This window comes from Notamacropus eugenii, chromosome 3 (genome assembly GCF_028372415.1).
Source record: "Notamacropus eugenii isolate mMacEug1 chromosome 3, mMacEug1.pri_v2, whole genome shotgun sequence".
In the NCBI taxonomy this organism is placed as follows: domain Eukaryota; kingdom Metazoa; phylum Chordata; class Mammalia; order Diprotodontia; family Macropodidae; genus Notamacropus; species Notamacropus eugenii.
Genome location: NC_092874.1, coordinates 150,241,772 through 150,259,053, shown reverse-complemented (window position 1 = coordinate 150,259,053; position 17,282 = coordinate 150,241,772). Strand labels below are relative to the sequence as shown.

At 41.1% G+C, this 17,282-nt stretch overlaps 1 protein-coding gene across 8 annotated transcripts in view; it reads right to left on the bottom strand.

Annotated features, from left to right (window-relative positions):
- The window catches only part of ATXN7L1 (ataxin 7 like 1), a 269,784-nt gene that overhangs the window by 10,320 nt on the left and 242,182 nt on the right, over nt 1–17,282 (bottom strand). For all 8 annotated transcript variants that reach the window (XM_072653089.1, XM_072653090.1, XM_072653097.1 and 5 more), the window contains 4 exons: nt 14,246–14,438; nt 9,129–9,250; nt 5,212–6,145; nt 901–975 (listed from right to left, as the gene is read on the bottom strand). In XM_072653089.1, the coding sequence (XP_072509190.1) occupies nt 901–975; nt 5,212–6,145; nt 9,129–9,250; nt 14,246–14,438 (1,324 nt within the window). The remainder of the gene's footprint in view (nt 1–900; nt 976–5,211; nt 6,146–9,128; nt 9,251–14,245; nt 14,439–17,282) is intronic.

Here is a 17,282-nt window from a genome sequence, read left to right as displayed (position 1 = left end):
TTCCAGCTTGGGACTGCAAAGTCAATGTAACACAGTCCTATTCCAGGTCAGGCTACTGGATGACAGTCATTTCTAAAGGATGTCAGCCTTAAGCAGACTACCTCTATGGTAGCAAACAGCCTTCTCAAAGAGCTGAGTTGGAATGAATGAAAAAGCATTTCTTAAGAGCTTACTGTAGGGGTGGAGAACCCGCGGCCTCGAGGCCACATGTGTTGATCAGTTTTGCTAAACTGTGTTTTTCTCTCTTTTTTATTCTTTATCGCAGGGGATGGGCTCTCTAAAGAAAGGAGGAGAGATATATTTGCAAATGGAGGTGATTTAAAAACAAAAGATCAATACACTTTTAAAAAGATATATTGGGATATGGTAAAATCAAAGCTGAGTGACCTAACACAATCATCCCATTGGGGGTGGAAATAAGATCACACTTTTGACACTTCTTGTTTTAAGACTCTGGTTAAATGTTAAACTCAGCGGCCCTCACCTCAGACAACTCCCTAAGACTTATTCATTAATTCACAGCTGGACCGCTAGGGTGAGTTCTTATACCAGTGGTTTGCTATGGTGATGAAATCACAGGGCCTTTGCATAAACTCCCCTAGTTTATATATTTTGTGGCTGTTCAAAAAATTTTTGTGGACCGAGTCAGATAGAAGGGCCAGGAGAAAGCCTGGGACATGACTGCGATGTCTCTCCTCTCTCCTCATTCTTTTGCCCAAGAATGACTAACTCATCCTTTGAGTTTCGCCAGCCTCAGATTCCAAGAACATTCCCTGGTTCTTGTAAGGACTCCCATACGTACTGCGCATGCTTCTAACACGATGCTCTAACTTTCATGAAATTACATCCCATGGGGAGTTTTTGTGGAAGCATTAGAGCGTTCTGGATGAAGTCACTCACCTGTCGGCTGTGTGCCAGGCTGGGTGTGCTCGAAGGACTGGATTGGGACAAAGCTATGCTGCTATTTTTTCCAACCTGAAAGACACCAATGAAGAAATACTCAGATACACAACCTGGCTTGGGAAAGGAGAGAGTGAGAATTTGGCAGGAGGACGAAGGGGCAGAAAAGGGGTTTGTTTTCTTTTCCTTCACAGAAGGCTACTAAGCATGACTGTTTTTGCCTTAGAAAAAAGGTAATGACAGTGCCTCAGAATAGACCCTTGGTGATCTAATCTCACCTCTGAAGGAGCAACTCCAGAGCAGGGCAGGAAATTCTAAATTCTATTTCCTCAGACATAGATGCCAATTATAGGTCCTGGATGGTGGTGGTTTGGTTAGGGGACCTGACAATCACTTGACTCAGTCAAAACCCATTCTGTGAATGATAATGTCTAGGATGGATCCAGAACACAGCAGACTCTCCCCACACTTGTCTTTATCTCCAACAAAGACAGCCTTTTACCTAGGAGGACATGGACCTGATAGAAAACCTTCCCCATAACTCTTAGGCTCACCTTTTAGCTCACTGTGCCATGGCTGGAGAGGGAGCAAAAAAACTTATCAAGGAGACAAAGGAACAGTGTTAAGCTTTTGTTTCCTCAAGCAGAAAATGGGGATAATAATTGTACCTGCCTCCCAGGTCTATTCTGAGGATCAAATTAGACAGTATTTGTAAAGCCTTGGCAAATCCTCCCTCTATCCTTCCCTCCTGTCCTTCCTTTCTTCCATCTCATGATCAAGCCAAAGACAAGATTACACAAGTAAAAAAAAATTCTTCATGGAATAGGTTAAGTTATGATTCTTAACCTAGTTATTTCAAATCAACTCTTACGTGGGGGTGGGATGGAGAATGGAAACAAAAATGAAGGCTAGGTTCCTACTCTTGATATTTAGAACTGCCTAGGATAACATTAACTATGAGCCCTCAGAATAGGTCCGGGATATAGCAGCCAAAGTCTGTGTAGGTAAATCCAGCTCAATGGAAGCTGAAGGTGATTGAGAATCATATCAGCCACCTCAACTACTGGTGTTATATAGCCCAGACGACATCTGTTCTCTTCTTGCTTTCCCTTCTCTGGTCCTGGCTTACAGTTGTTGTGGTTCCCTTAGGACTCTTTGAAAATGTCTGGTGTTATCATCTCATCAGGATTCTTAACCCCTCTGATCGGACCCTCTGACTGGCTGAGGAGGACAGGGCTGAGGGTTCCAAGGCCTCTACCTGAAGAGGGACCTCAGCACAAACTTCATTTTCTACCAACCATCCAGCTTTTCGACTTCTCCACCCAAAACGTGCCCTTGCCCCAGGTACTGTGGGTGGGACTCTCCCTGGTCAGTTCCTCCCCTTTAAGCTCCTTGTTGTGTGTTATCTTCTCTTATTAGATGAAGGGAGGGCCTATCATTGTTTCTATTTGTATTCCAAGTGCTTGGGACAATGTCTGGAACACAGGAGGCACTTAATAAATGTTTAGTGGCTAATATTCTCTTCTACTCAGTCTTGCCGGCTCTACCTCAGCATCCTCTTATCCCCTTACATGTTTTGATGAGGTTGTACACTTCAACAGATACAATCAAAACACAGAAACGACTGTGTTTTTAACAGTTTTAATGACTTAATGTCCATCCTTGTCCCCAAACCTAAGTGCTCATATCAAGTTATTCCATGCCAAGATAGGACATTGTTCTTTGCCCACACTGTTCTGCTGATGCAAACTGTGGACTTGTGTCACAGGGAAAGAGGAAGAGAGATACCCATCACTGAGGAGAGATCCTACAACATAAAGGTGTTCTAGATAGATAAAGCTCCCATTCATGCCTAGTACTGGTAGCACAGCTTCCAATCTTGTCATCCTGATCTATCCTTTTAATTCTCCTTAAGTGCTAATTGTAATTCCAAACTGTATTACACAGAGCCACTAGATGGTGTGGTGTAGAGTGTGGCATTTGGAGTCAAAAAGATCTGAGTTCAAATTCAGTTTCAGAAGCTTACTACCTATGTGACCAAGTTAAGTGCAAGTCACTTAATCTCTGTCTGCCTCAGTTTTCTCAACTGGGAAACTGGGGTAATAACACCACCTATGTGCCTCAATTTTCATACCTGTAAAATAGAGCCCCCACTTCATAAAGCTGTTTTGAGTACTGAATGAGTTAAGATATAAAGCACTTTGCAAACCTTCACGTGACATGTGTTACCATCATCATCACAAATCTATTTCCCTAAGAGTACAATTGTTATTGTTGTTGCTACAGCACCTCCATTTTCCTATAGGTACAAGTGGTTTCTTTGGTAAATGGGTGGGATACAAGTATATTTTCCTCTGCCTGAGCAGAAGGAAAATGAAGAGGTCTCTCTAGCCCAGCTATGGAATAAGACTGGAGAACAGGGAAAAGAAACATGATATCATGATCAAGTTCTATCTGACTGACCTATTTTATCATTTCTTTCCTGGTTAGTTTATGTTTCGGAGTCAATTCGCACAAGCAGATGTAGAGAACCCAAGGCGCTGGTAACCAAGTAAATTAGGGATCACACAGGTAGGATGTTTAAATTTTTTTTTAAAACCAAACTAGGGAATCACATTATCTTTCAAACACTAGTCCTCTTCACTCAGCTACAATGATGCCACTCCCTTCAGTTTTCTGTGTCAACCCAATGTTAGACTTTACTGCAGACAAAGAGCTCTCTGGCCATACCCTCTCGTTCAGCGTAGCCCTCCAGTGCAGCACTAAAAGGATTTGGCTCTTTCTGGGGAGTTGGTTGGAAGTAGAGTCAGTCCTGTTCTTCTGATAATCCTGAAGGCTTTACTACTCTCCAGAGCCATTTTCCTGAAACTTGCTTTTTTCTAAGCCACTACCACAGGAACTCACATTTCAGCAGGTCCGCATTTTTAGGAACTTAGCCTAAGAGCACCATGAAAAAGACTGTGGTCTGAACAAGGAAAGGGGCTGCAGGAGATAGGCTCAGAGTGACTAAGTGGAAAAACTTGGGAAGACTTATATGAACTGATACAAAGAGCAGAACCAGAACGTTGTGCACAGTAACAGCGATACTATATGATGATCAACTGTGAATGATTTAGCTGTTCTCAGCAATACAATGATTTAGGACAATTCTAAAGGACTTATGATGAAAAATGCCATCTACCTCCAGAGAGAGAAATGACAGAATGTGAATGTGAGCTGAAGTACATTTTTTACTTTATTCATATTTTTGCCTGTGTTTTACAACATGGCTAACTTTAAATGTTTTGCATGTGTGCACATGTATAATCTGTATTTAAATTGCTTACCTTCTCAAGAGGCGGAAGAAGGTAGGTAGGTAAGGAGAGATATGGAACTCAAAATGAAAAAAGGAACAAAAATGACGGCCCATGAATAAAATACATCCTTCTGTTTGAAAGAGAGCCCTTACTCTCTCACCCCAACCCCTGTATTTCTTTCCTATAGTTCTGAAAAGAGCTCAGCCCCTTAGAAGAGAGTGAAGGGTATGGAGAAAATAAGTCAACAAGTGGTATTAGGCACTTGGTATAAGCTAGAGAGAGTGCTAGGCATTGAGAACAGATATAAGCAGAAAGAAAAATGATGGTCCCTGCTCTCAAGGAGCTTATATTCTAATGTGGGAAGAAAACAAATGAAAAGAAGGTAGGAACATGGGTAGAAAAAGTTCATAGAATTAGGAGTAGAGTGTGGAGAGAAATGAAGATATGAGGTTTTGGGAGGAACCAGTTAATCAGAATAAGGGAACAGAGGGGCAATTCTTGACCCTGAAGAGGTAGATGGGACCATTTGGGCCAACTAACTCAAACTGTTAAATAGAAAAGGACAATGAAAGCATTCAAGCCTTTGGGGGTGCTAATAATAATGAAAAGAATAATAACAAATATTCATCTAGCACTTTACAATTTACAAAGCATTTTAAATACATTGTCTCATTTGATACTCACAACTCTGTATAGTATTACAGGTACTATTATCCCCATTTTACAGCTGAAGAAACTGAGGCCCAGGGAGGTTAAGTGACTTGCCCATGTTCACAAGATAAGTACCAGAGGCGGTATTCAAAACTAGGTCTTCCTGATTCCAAATGCAACATTTTATCTAATGCCCCTCCCTGACTCTACCTACCTAGTGATGTCTAAGATACCCTGTCTGAACCAGCCTGGACAGGAGATCACCATTTCTCTTTGATCAGCTCATGCAGCCCACCAACACTGATGAGGACGTGCTTTCTCTGGAACCTAAAAAACAGGTACCTGGAAGGATGGGGTCCCTTACCTGCCGAGCGATGGAACTGTTAGCAGGATCTGGCACTGGCGAGATAAGGCTGGAAGGACTTTTTTTGTGAACGCTATTCATACCAGGCATTTTAGTGATTTTACAGGCTTTGTTACTAGAACTAGAGTTCTTACGCTTTTTCCCTTCTGATTTGTCAAAAGAAAGGGGTAGAGAAGACACTGCATTGTGTGCAGCCAGGGACAGATCCCCTGCATGGTGCACCAGGGAGGGCACTGACAGGTTACAGGAGTCAATACTGCTGACTACTGTGCTCATGTGTTTTACGGAGTCTGTGGAGCTACTTGACAGTGAAGTCCGTCCTGAGGGCTCCATTTTGGCACTGAGTGGACTTGTTCCATTGTTTGTATTGTGTACAGACAGACTGTTATAGGAAGATGTTGCCTGATAGGAGTTCAGTGTTGAACTTGGGTTCAAGACACAGTTCTTTTTGTGGGGCCCTGAAAATGAAGACGAGGGAGATGTCTGCAAGGTTAATGAGGAAGAAGACTGTGGCTTTCTTTTTTTGTTACTCGAAGACTCATCACTACGGGCAGACAGGTCTTTGACCTTTGAGGATTTGCTGGTTTTTGTTTTGGATGGCTTGTGGGATGGGGAAGGGATGACAGCTGGCACTGGGGACATAGCAGATGGAGCCTTAAAAGTTGGGTCCAGGATGCTTAGCGTCGCAGCCATATGAGGGAAAGCTGTGGTGTGTGACATGATGGAACCCGTGTCCGACGCTGTCACAAAGGCTGCATTTGAGAGCATGGCTGATGTCACTATGTAAGAAGAAGCGATTCTTGAGCTGATGGGTGCTGAGGGAAGATACACGGCATTAGGGTTGCTGAAAGGCTGTAAAACAGATGCTGGAACAGGGGTGGTGATATGTGCTGCTGGCGAGGGCATGGGACTATCTGCTGCAGGAGGAATCTTCCTAAATATGAAAGAAAAATGAGAGAAGACAGCAAAAGCATCAGCATTGGCAATGTCCTTCTGAAACTCAGATTAGGTCTGAGCAGTTCAGTTCAGGAAAGAGAACCTCTTGGGGACCAAACCATGGAAAACAAAAACCTTCAGGAGGCCAGATTCTTAATTATTGCCACTACATATTATTTCCTCTCACCTTTATGTGTACATTGTTATTGGAAATTACAGTAGCAGAGTCTCTAAATTTTTGCAGATGAGGAAACTGAGGCCAAGAGAGATGAAATGACTTGCCTTAGGTTCCAGAGGTAGTAAGTGGCAGAGCGACAATCTGAACCCTAGTCCTTTAACCATTCTCCTTCCACTGGACCAGGCTATTTCTCTCCATGTTCTAGTCTATTCCCCAGGTTGGAGTGGTTGAACTTTAGAAAAAATCCACATTTTCAGTGGGAGTAAATTCTCAGAACTGGATCCCCCATATTGAGCGGAGTGTTGGGAGTGTTCAGTTTTCTGCTTCTTGGTCTTGCTTGCTATCAAGGCAATACCTGAGACCATGCTGTCTTATTGGACCAGCTCTGACATATAATTCATTATTAGCAATACTGGTACAGCTAACTTGTGAAATATCAAAATTAGTAATATATAACCAAGCTTCTGCTATACCACCTGATGAACACTTAAATTCTGGATCAAGATCAAGGTCTGCATTCTGCTGTCTTCACGCTTGAGGGTTTCTACCTTTCCCCTCCGGGCCACCCATCATAGCATTGCTTTTCCAAACCAGTCTTAGAGGGAAGTGTTCCTTCCTTGCCTACACAGCATAATTTTTGTTGTTCTTCCCCTCACCTTTCTCTCCTCCCACCACAACAAGAAGACAGTGGAGCCAAGATGGGGCATGACATTATACAGGTGAGGAGCAGTGGAAGGAGAAGGGGGAAGCAGGGGAAAGTTTTTTACTTGGAGTGCTCACCTTAAATCAGGAGGTAGCTTTCTCAGTTAGTCTACACGTACTTATTTCTGAGAACCAAAAGGCAGGGGATTTCAGAGCTGCTAGACTTGTTTCCTTTTAAGCTCTCAGGTAACTTCCATATGATATGGAACAGATATGTGTTAAAAAACTGTTGAAAACGTACAGTTATTCTGTCAGTAGGCTTGGTGAGTATGGCGTTAACCTTGTTGAATTTATGATGATAATACCATGTCAGAATCTCCCAAGATAATGTTAAAAGTTAATCATGGTCCTGACTTTTTTTCCCCCTAATAAATTCAATGCCCTCACCGGTTGTCATTTTTCCAGGTTTGGGTCCAGTGGATGTGGGTAAAGGGGTGTTGAGGGCAATGGGGTATCTCACTGCTCAACATTAACTTTAATGTTGCTCAGTGATGGGAGAAACTACACATACACACACACACACACACACACACACACACACACACACACACTTGGAGAATAAAAGAATGTTTGGGTTGTGGGGGGTGGGGTGAAGAATACTGAATTTCATCTGAATGAACACCAGGGATTCAGATATAGGTCAACTCTATCTTTCATAATACATGAAGAAAGCATCTGTGAATATTGAAGGCTCCTTCTGATCCCTAGAGAACACAGAAGGGCAGACACTTCACAAGGGCAAATAATACCTGGCATCCAAGTAATTAGAGACAAAGATCTTGTATGCAATGCTAACTGGAGGCATCCTTAGTGGACACAGACACTATCTTTATCCTTATATTCTTCCTCTTCTTCCTTACAAATATATTACCATTCAATCCATAGTCACTATATGTGTTGTAGACTGTTTAGTTCAGCTGGTACCTCAAAGGAAATCAGATTTGGTATTTTTTTTTTTTTTGTAGGGTAACAATCCTTTTAGATTGAGCTTGGAGAGAAGAAAAATACCACTGAATGAAGAAGTCTTATCCAGGAGATGCACCTTCCTAAACTCTTGGTTTGGCTTATATGGAGAAAGTTCATGGAGTAAAAGCTTATGTATTGTTTTCATCAGAATTAGGGACCATGATACTGGGCATAAAAACATAAGAACTGTGATACTGATGTGCCAATAAACAGAATTGTAGTAGCTCAAAAGAAACGTGAGAAGTGCAAGTTTAACTTAACTCTAAATGTTCATATGGATTATTTGTGCCTGACCTGCGGTAGAGCCTTCTGAGTTCCTATTGGTCTGAACAGCCACAGACAGACTTATTTTACCTTGACTCCCAATATGGTGATGTCACTTTGGTCCTTTCTGAGAATGAAGGACAATAACCAGTGTGCCAATGCAGCTCCCCTTCTAGGAACAGAAAACCTTGGGACCTCTTTTGGGGAGAGGGGGTGGCTATCTATGCAGTGTGATTTGAGGGAGGTGTTGGGCAGGTCTTCTCATCCCCACAATATTAACCTTACTTTCTGCTAGTCAACCATTAAAGTTTTATTCCTTTGAGGTTTTAGTGTTGTTATTTTTTTCCTTTTCAAGAGTTCCTTATTAAAATGTAAATATCCTTAGGAAATATTAAGCCTTAGATACCAACATCTCAGCTATCAACATCCATTATTTGGTAACCATTTCCAAATTAAGACTATGAAAGAATAGAAAACAGGACAGGAACTGGGGGGTTTAGAAGGAATCACACACTAAGGTGATGGGAGAGCTAGGAGGTGAGGTCAGGAGAGAAAGAATTAAATTCTGTCCCTTCCTCATTCTGCTGTGGACCTACCTTATATAGATTACTCGTGTAAGGAAGAAAGCCTAGGGATGGAACCTGTGACTTCACTGGCACAGGGAACTCCTCCACCAATGTGATTTGGCACAATCTCTGTAATCTAGCTTTAGAAAGTCGCCTACAACACTGACTTGTTCAGAGTCCCAGAGCCAGAATATGTCAAAGGCAGGACTTGAAGCTTTCTTTGTGGATCTGAGGCTGGCTTTCTATGCCACAATGCCATAAAGGAAAACATGTAGCATTATGCTGCATGGAAAATTTTCACTTACTTCCACATTTGTGAATTCAAGTGTTTTTCTATCATAGAGTTTAGTGCGAATCGAAAGCGATCCCATCTCCGATCAAACACGTAGTACCCTCGTCCCATGAGGCGACTCCCAAATGAACAAAACTGAAACAAAACATTTTCATTTTAGTTACAGGTTAATAAGCTAATATAAACTATAGAGAGAAAGCAACATTTGCATAAATATACTCTTGGGCACAATCTCACTTGAAATAAAGAAGCAAATAGTACTGAAGCCAAAAAACATCTCCATTTTGCCTCAGTTTGAGATCTAGGTTTTCTGCAGAAACCTAGATGCAACCCAGCATTAGGTCACACTAGAGTTGTCTGCATGAGCTAAAGGCTAGATTCACAATAGAGGCCTGACCTGGAAAAGAACAGAGGCATAGGTGGATGTAGTAGGTCATGAAGTCCTATTAACCCACAGTCAGCTGAATGTTCCTTAAAAGCAGTTTTGTTACATTATAACTTTATCAGATTCAAATGCAAATCCTGATCTTGGACTAGAAGGGCCCTAGTACAGAGCAGAAAAGTTAGGAGAGGCATCTTCGTTCAGTGAGAAGAATGTTAGATTTGGAGTCAAAAATCCTGGATTTGAACTCTGGCTCTGTTCCCTTACTACCTGTGTGACCCTGAGGGAGTTAAATAACTGGGAAGTTAATTAACTTCTTTGGGTCTCTGTTTCTTCATCTGTGAAATGAAAGTGTTGGATTGTACTCTAGAGATCCTTCTGTTTTGAAATCTGTGCTTTAAAGTCCTCTATTGATTTACTTACCTAGCCAATCTTCTAATAAAAATGCTTGGCATATAACAAGATCAGAGATTTGGAGCTAAAGGGATCCTTAAAGGTCATTAAACACAATCCCCTCATTTTAAGGACGAGGGAACTGATGCCTAGAAAAGCTAAGTGATTTGCCTCATATCATACAGCTAATAAATACTGAGAAGGATTGGAACCCAGGTCTTCTTGACTCCAATTTCAATACTCTATTATACCATAATGCTTCTACATCAGGGGTTCTTAACCTAGGGTACAAGAATTTTTTTTTTAATTTTATTTATTTTTTTTTAATGTTCTACAATCACTACCATAAAACTTAGATTTTTACCTACCCCACCTACCCTCCACCCTGCTCCCTCCCCAAGACAACATACAATTCTATATAGGCTCTACATATACTTTCCCATAATATGTTTTCACTATAGTCAAGCTGTGTAGACGAACAAAAATAAATGGAAGAAATCATATAGCAAATCAAAACATAATACACACACACATATACACACACACAAAATCTGCTATATTCTGTGAATGAATTCCATAGTTCTTTCTCTGAGTGTGGAAGGCATTTTGCCTTAGAAAACCATTGGGAATTTTTTTTTTTAAGTTCTCGCGTTATTATGAAGTTCCAAGTCTACCAGAAAAAACTCTTGCACACTGTGGTCGTTGCTGTGCACAAAGTTCTCCTGGTTCTGCTTCTTTCACTCAGCATCACATCATATAAGTCTTTCCAGGCCTCTCTGAAGTCTTCTTGTTCATCATTTCTTATGGCACAATAATATTCCATTACATTCATATACCATATTTATTCAGCCATTCTCCAATTGATGGACATCCTCTTGATTTCCAGTTTTGGGCAACTACAAAGAGTGCTACTATAAATATTTTTGCACATGTGGTACCCTTTCCCATTTTTGTGATCTCTTGGGGATACAGTCCTAGTAGTGATATTGCTGGGTGGGTACAAGAATTTTTTAAAAAATATTTTGCTAACTATTTCAACATCACTGGTTTCCTATACATTTAATAGCATTATTCTGAGAAAAGTTCTGTGGATTTTACCTGACTGTCCTTCCTGCTCTATAAATTTACAGAGGGCTTTGTATACACCTAATTTAATTCTTAAAACAACAACAATAAAAACAATCTCTGCCAGGTAGGTATGGGTGCATTTTATGGATGAGGAAACAGACTCACTGACTGGTCCATATTCAGAGGTGCCACAGTTGGGATTGGCCGGGCTCCAATGGGACTCCTCTGTACTAAGCTGCCTTGCATAACCTTCTCCTTAAGGAGAAGGGCCCTTCTAGTCCCAGCCAGGCCAGTCTTCTTACTGGTTCTCATTTCTATTCCTTTTCCTAAAGTCAAAAGTTAAATTCAAAATCCACATCAAAAACACATTCATTTCAGTCTTCACATCTTCCCTCTGCTGACTTCTTCGTTTAGATTGTCCTTGTTCATCTTCTTGACCAATCCTTAATGTATTCCTCAATGCCTATGTATGATGTGCCCCTTCTATGAATTTTTCCTGACTAATCTCCCTAGTAACCTGATTTCTTACTCTGAACTTCGGTGGTACCTGTCTTCATATGGCTATGTTGCCTTGTAATTATTTATATGTTTTTATCAGACTGGTGACCCTGTGTTCTAAGTTCATCAGGTTAGGAGCTATATGCTTTTTTCTTCCTTTGTATTCTTCATAACAGATCCATGTTTATACAGAGCAGAAGATGCATAAATGTGGGTTGAATTGAGCCAAATCTCATGGTAGCTGGAGAAAATTCATTTTATTGTATTCTCATGTTAAGATCTTTGGTTTGTCTTAGAATAGACTCTGAAAGACTACAGGAAGAGAGGATGACCATTTATCAGAGATGTGGGAAGACTTGTTCTAGAGGACTTTTTGAGGTCTCTTTGATGACTCTTGAGATGCTACAGCTCTTTGGGAAAAGGAATTCAAAAGTAGGAGCGCATATAGGTATTGAACAAAGGACGAATCTAGAGAGAAAACATCTCCTCAATGAGATCATTTTCAGAAAACCTTCTATGGCCTTCTCTTTTTCCTTACACATAACATTCCATCTTTCATTTCATCCCAGAATGCACTCCCTCCTTACTTCTGCCTCATAGAATTCATTTCTACTTTTAAGATGCAGCTCAGGTACCATTTTCTACATGAAGTCTTCCTAATCCCACCAATCACTGGTGTTCTCTCTCCCAAACTGTCTTAAAACAAACTCTTTGATATGTATTTATATTTAAGCTCTCTCTCTGTGCATGTATATATATGTATGTATGTATGTATGTATTCATGTATGCTTGTATGTCCCATTAGAATATAAACTCATTGTGAGAAGGGAATGTTTCATTCTTTGTAACTTACATCCTCAGGGACTAGCAGAGTGCCTGGCACACGGTAGGTACTTAATACTTGTGGATTTGAAACATTTGGTTGAAATATATGGATGAAGCTGCCTAATAAATACTATTTGATTATGACAATAAAAGTCTTAGAGGACCAATAGAAGGAGAAGAGAGACTGTGAAAAGGTGACATTTGGCTGAATCAGAAGCTTAGGTAAGTTTGCAAATGACTCTATAACTCAAATTTAGCTTTTCTCCTTTCCTTTAGGACTTCCAGCAGCTCTTTGGCCTTCATCCCAGACATAGTACTGGCTTAGTTCTCATACTGGAAACTCTTCCTGGAAATCAACCCATCTGATGGAACAGTTCTCAGGAGGAAGTGGGAAAACTTCCCTTTGTTGTTACTGGGCATTTTTTTGGGGGGTGGTGGTGGAGGATTCAGATTTTACTATGCCCTGAATCTGAGGCTGTTCATGAAAAATATTTTCTACATTAGATTATGATGAATTTACAAAAGGTTTCTTTCAAAGTCGGAGTCAGCTAGCTATAGTATGTGGGGATTATTTTAACCCAGGGTGGGATACCTAATATATTCAAAAGCCTGACTTTCTGATCACCACCCATTCCCTGCTTTCTTAGGAGAACTGCTTTCCTTGGTAGAGATCTTGGAAAGTACGTAAGGTACTTAGATCTTCAGATCTAAGCAACCTCTAGATTATTCTCATCATGGAGGTCTCTAAAAGGCAACTCTTTTGTGGTATAAGATCTACCACTATCACCTTCCCTTTCTACCCAAAAATCTATAAATGCTCCAACCGGTGATGTCAAGTTCAAATTGAAACAGATCCTTGCTGTCCACATATTGACTTTGAAACCCTCAAATTATTGACATTATCTATGTTGTACTGTGTTTTTATTTATTTTGTTAATTTTAATCTGGTTCAGGCCCACTAGGAAGTTTTGCAGGGGTGGGGATACCTCTGCTCTTCCTCACTCTTGGCTCACTGGTGACACATTGCCTCTGTGAGTCTCTTTCTAATATTCACATGTCAAAAATGAAAAAGTCTCTGGTATTACCTTGTTGTTCCACCACATGAGGAAACTAGGAGGCTCAGTGGATAGAATGCTGGGCCTGGAGTCAGGAACACCCAAGTACAAACCAGACACTTACTAGCTGTGTGACCCTGGGCAAACCACTTAGCCCCTGTTTGCCGTTATCCACTGGAGAAGGAAATAACCAACCACTCCAGGATCTCTGACAAGAAAATTCCATGGACATCACTGGTGTGATATGATCCACAGGGTTACGAAGAGTCAGTCATGACTGAACTACCAAACACCACCATCACCACCACCACCACCTCAATTTCCACTGGCTTCCTTTATTTAACAAATGTCAGCTGAGGGTTCTGACAGCTGCCTTTTACCGACTGACATAATTCTCCTTCCCTTACTTCACTGACACATACAGCTTCCTTGCTTCTGGTGCCATCTGGTCATGCTTACTAATAACAATAAAATTTAGAAGCAACAGGGAAGAAAAGTAACTAGAGCAGCCAGGCTGGGGCACTGCGAAAACAGCCAGTTCTCTGAGCAGATGGGTGAGAGCGGCCCTTGAAAGCCGAAGCTCCGTTTTTAGATAGATGAGGCCATGAGCTCAGTGTACAAGTGCACTTACATAAATACCATTCCTCAAGTGTTACTGCTTCAAGGTGGACCACAAATACTCAGCAATTTAAAGGATCTTAATCAGCCTGCAGCTCTTTATCTCTCTTAGGAGATTTTCAAGGGTGTTTTTATGGCAGCCATTCAACCTTAAGGGCTAGCACACTCCCAAACACAAAAACCCTTGCTGTCACTGGCGACTCATTGTGCCTGTGAACCTTGTGATGCTGAGAGCTGAATACTCGAGAAGTATAGCAGAAAAAGGAGAGGAGGAGGCATAGAGAAACCTACCCCAAGAGGTCGAGGATGATGCGAAGAATAATGACAGTCTAACTTCTCGGTCTCTTCCGTGCCATCCATTTCCCCTTCATCGCTAGATAACCGGCTGGCTAGATCTCCTCCGATTGAGGACAGGGGCAATTCTGGTGCATAACCACTGTGATTTGAAGATGTGGTACTATTTATGCTGTTTGCAGACGATGGTCTAAGGAATAAAGGAGAAATTAAACAATAAGAACATTATTAAGATCCCCAATTTCAGTCAATTTTAAAAGCCTAAATAGTTGTACATTGTGCTGGTTAAGATGGTTCTCTAAGAGACCACCTCATAAATCTTTACAATACATCAGAGAGTGAGAAGGTAATGGGAAATGTCATCATCCCCACTTTTTGGGGGGAGGGGTTTGGTTGGTTGATTAATTGCATCCATACAGTGAACTCCCAGTGTAGAAACTCTCTCCACTACTACACATCAGTAACTGCTCTGTAATTTAGTTTCTGAGAGCTTCTTGGAGGCACTGAGAGGTTATGGGATTTTTCTCACAGTCTTACAGATATAATGTGCATCAGGGCAGGCTCTGTACCCATGTCCCAAATCTAATACACCAGACTGCTTCTAACAACCTGTACATGGAAAGCTTGAATCTTGGAGAAGACAACTGACTGATCTGGAGAGACATCATGAGTCAGTGACATCAATTCTAGGTTTTCAGACCCCTCAATCTTGGACTCCAGCTTAAAGTCACTGGTTTGGGGGCATAATGCATGAAAAAGGTAAAAAAATATCACAGAAGAAGCCAAGAGAGATGCATGGTGTAGTGGACAGAGAGCTGGCCTTGGGGCCAGGAAAACCTGAGTTCAAGTCTCATCTCTGCCAGATATTGGCTGTGTGACCCTAGGCAAGTCACTTAATCTACTGAGTCCTCTAGGGGGTTATAGACTCATCTGGCAGTCTGATGAAGCTTATAGACCTTAGAATAATTTCAAATATGCATGTAGTTGAAGGAAATGCTGAATTTCAATTCAAGGATGAAAATAAAGATGTAATTTTTTCCCATCCAAGTTTATGGACCTCCTGGAATCTATCTATTGACCCTTTTGGGTCCTGTGGATCCCAGGTTAAAAACCTCTCTTCTTCTAAAACTATAAGTTACAGAAAAGGTGACAAACTTCATTGGAAGAGAAAGTCTGTCATCAGGAGCTTCACAGACCAATGAAATCACTGGTGTAATCCTTATCTCCTAATATGCAAATAAAATACTTCATATGACAAGAAATTAATTTTAAAGGAAGTTTGTTTTCCAACTTCAGACAATGATAACCAGACCTGTCATCCATGTGAATTATTAACTGAATCTATGGAGAACAAACATCTTATAAAATTGATTTCATGTCCTATGGAGTATTTTATTTGCATTTTAGGGGATAAAACCTGGACCAATGGTTTCATTGGTCTATGGAGCTCCTGGTGGGGAACTGAGAACAAGACTAAGTGGAAGAATACATTGAAAATGAAACAAATGAACAAGAAAGACATCTCCTCCCCTCCCAGCATCCTCTTTGCTGCTAAACTCTTATTTTATGATACTGATATTATGTTGGCAGGAAAAAAACCTTGCCTCTCAGAGGATGCTACTACTACTAGCTCCTATTAGGTAACCAAATGTCTTTTAAAGTATCAAGTCCCACATCACTTAACTGTTGCTTACTTAATGAGCATAAATAGTTCTGCATAATAAGATCTGCTCAGTGGCATGCTTTAGTCAAAAAATTCATTAAAACAAATAAAAGTCATTCCAATCTGGATTATAGGTAAACTTGTTTAACAAACCCCACCCTCCCAAGGGCCATAGCAAGTTCTGCATAGCGCCAGATTCTTCCAAAGCAACAGCAGATCCAACTATCTTAGTAAAAGTTTGGTGTGTTTTTTGTTTTTTAAAGGAAGATATATTCAATTAGTGACCATCTCCTTACCACTCTTTCACCAGATGGCTAAAGAGGGAAAGGAGAGATGGAAGGAGGCAAGAAGCTCTTGAGAGTGGAATTCTTGCTCTGTTTTTTTTTTCCCTTCTGCTTTGATGGTTGTCCCTTCAATTCACAAGAGAATGCTAATACTGTTCATTTGCATCCTTTCCCTTTCATTTTTACCACTAATTTCTGGTTGCTTTGAAATCTGACCTGGCCCCCATGGGCCTGATTCTAAATCAGAGCTGCCAAAAGATAGTTGCTTTAAAAGAAAAGCTACTCAGGGTCTTTCAGGCTTACTACAAGAAATACTTTGGCCTGATTATGATTAACCAGCATCACTTTCTCCATGAGTAGGAAAAACCTCTATTACACTGGGAGCAAAAAGGACTAGGACAAGGAAATATATCACTCCATTAGTCTTCCTGAAACTCCCCAACCACAAAACTTTTATTTACTTGCATATGGCTGAGGGTAAACAGAACGGTCAGCTGCAAAGCATGGGGATGCTATATGATTACAGTGGAAGGAGTGCTGGCTTTGCGAGTCAGAGGACCTCAGTTCAAACCCTACCTTTGAGGATTGCTTGTGTGACTTTGGGCAGGACACTAAAACTCCCTGGGCCTCAGTTTTGTCATCTGTAAAATGGCAGAGACTGGACCAGGTGACCTGCTAAGTCCATTCCAGCTGTATATCTGTAATCCTTTGAAGTTGTGTTTGTCTTTTGTTGCCAAAGAAGACCATGCCATCAGAGAAATAATGACAAGACTTGCACGTGACTTGTTTTGAGTGAGGAAGGGCTGTGCAAGGTCACCAGCCTCACTTCCCTCCCTAGCCATCTGGATCCAGCAACCAGATATTCATCAGGATGACTGGAGATGGCCCAGGATGCAATGGGAGACCTTGGGCCCTTTAGGCCAAGGCCTATTTGGTACTCACTTGGGGTAAGGTAACACTCATTCAGTGAATAGGCCTGTTTAAGAAGTATTCAGAGGATGGCTCCTTTAATGAGGCAAAGAAAAATAAATCAGGCTGGGAGGGAAACAGCAACAGTTACTATTGGTAATCACTCTTAAGCCAGGAG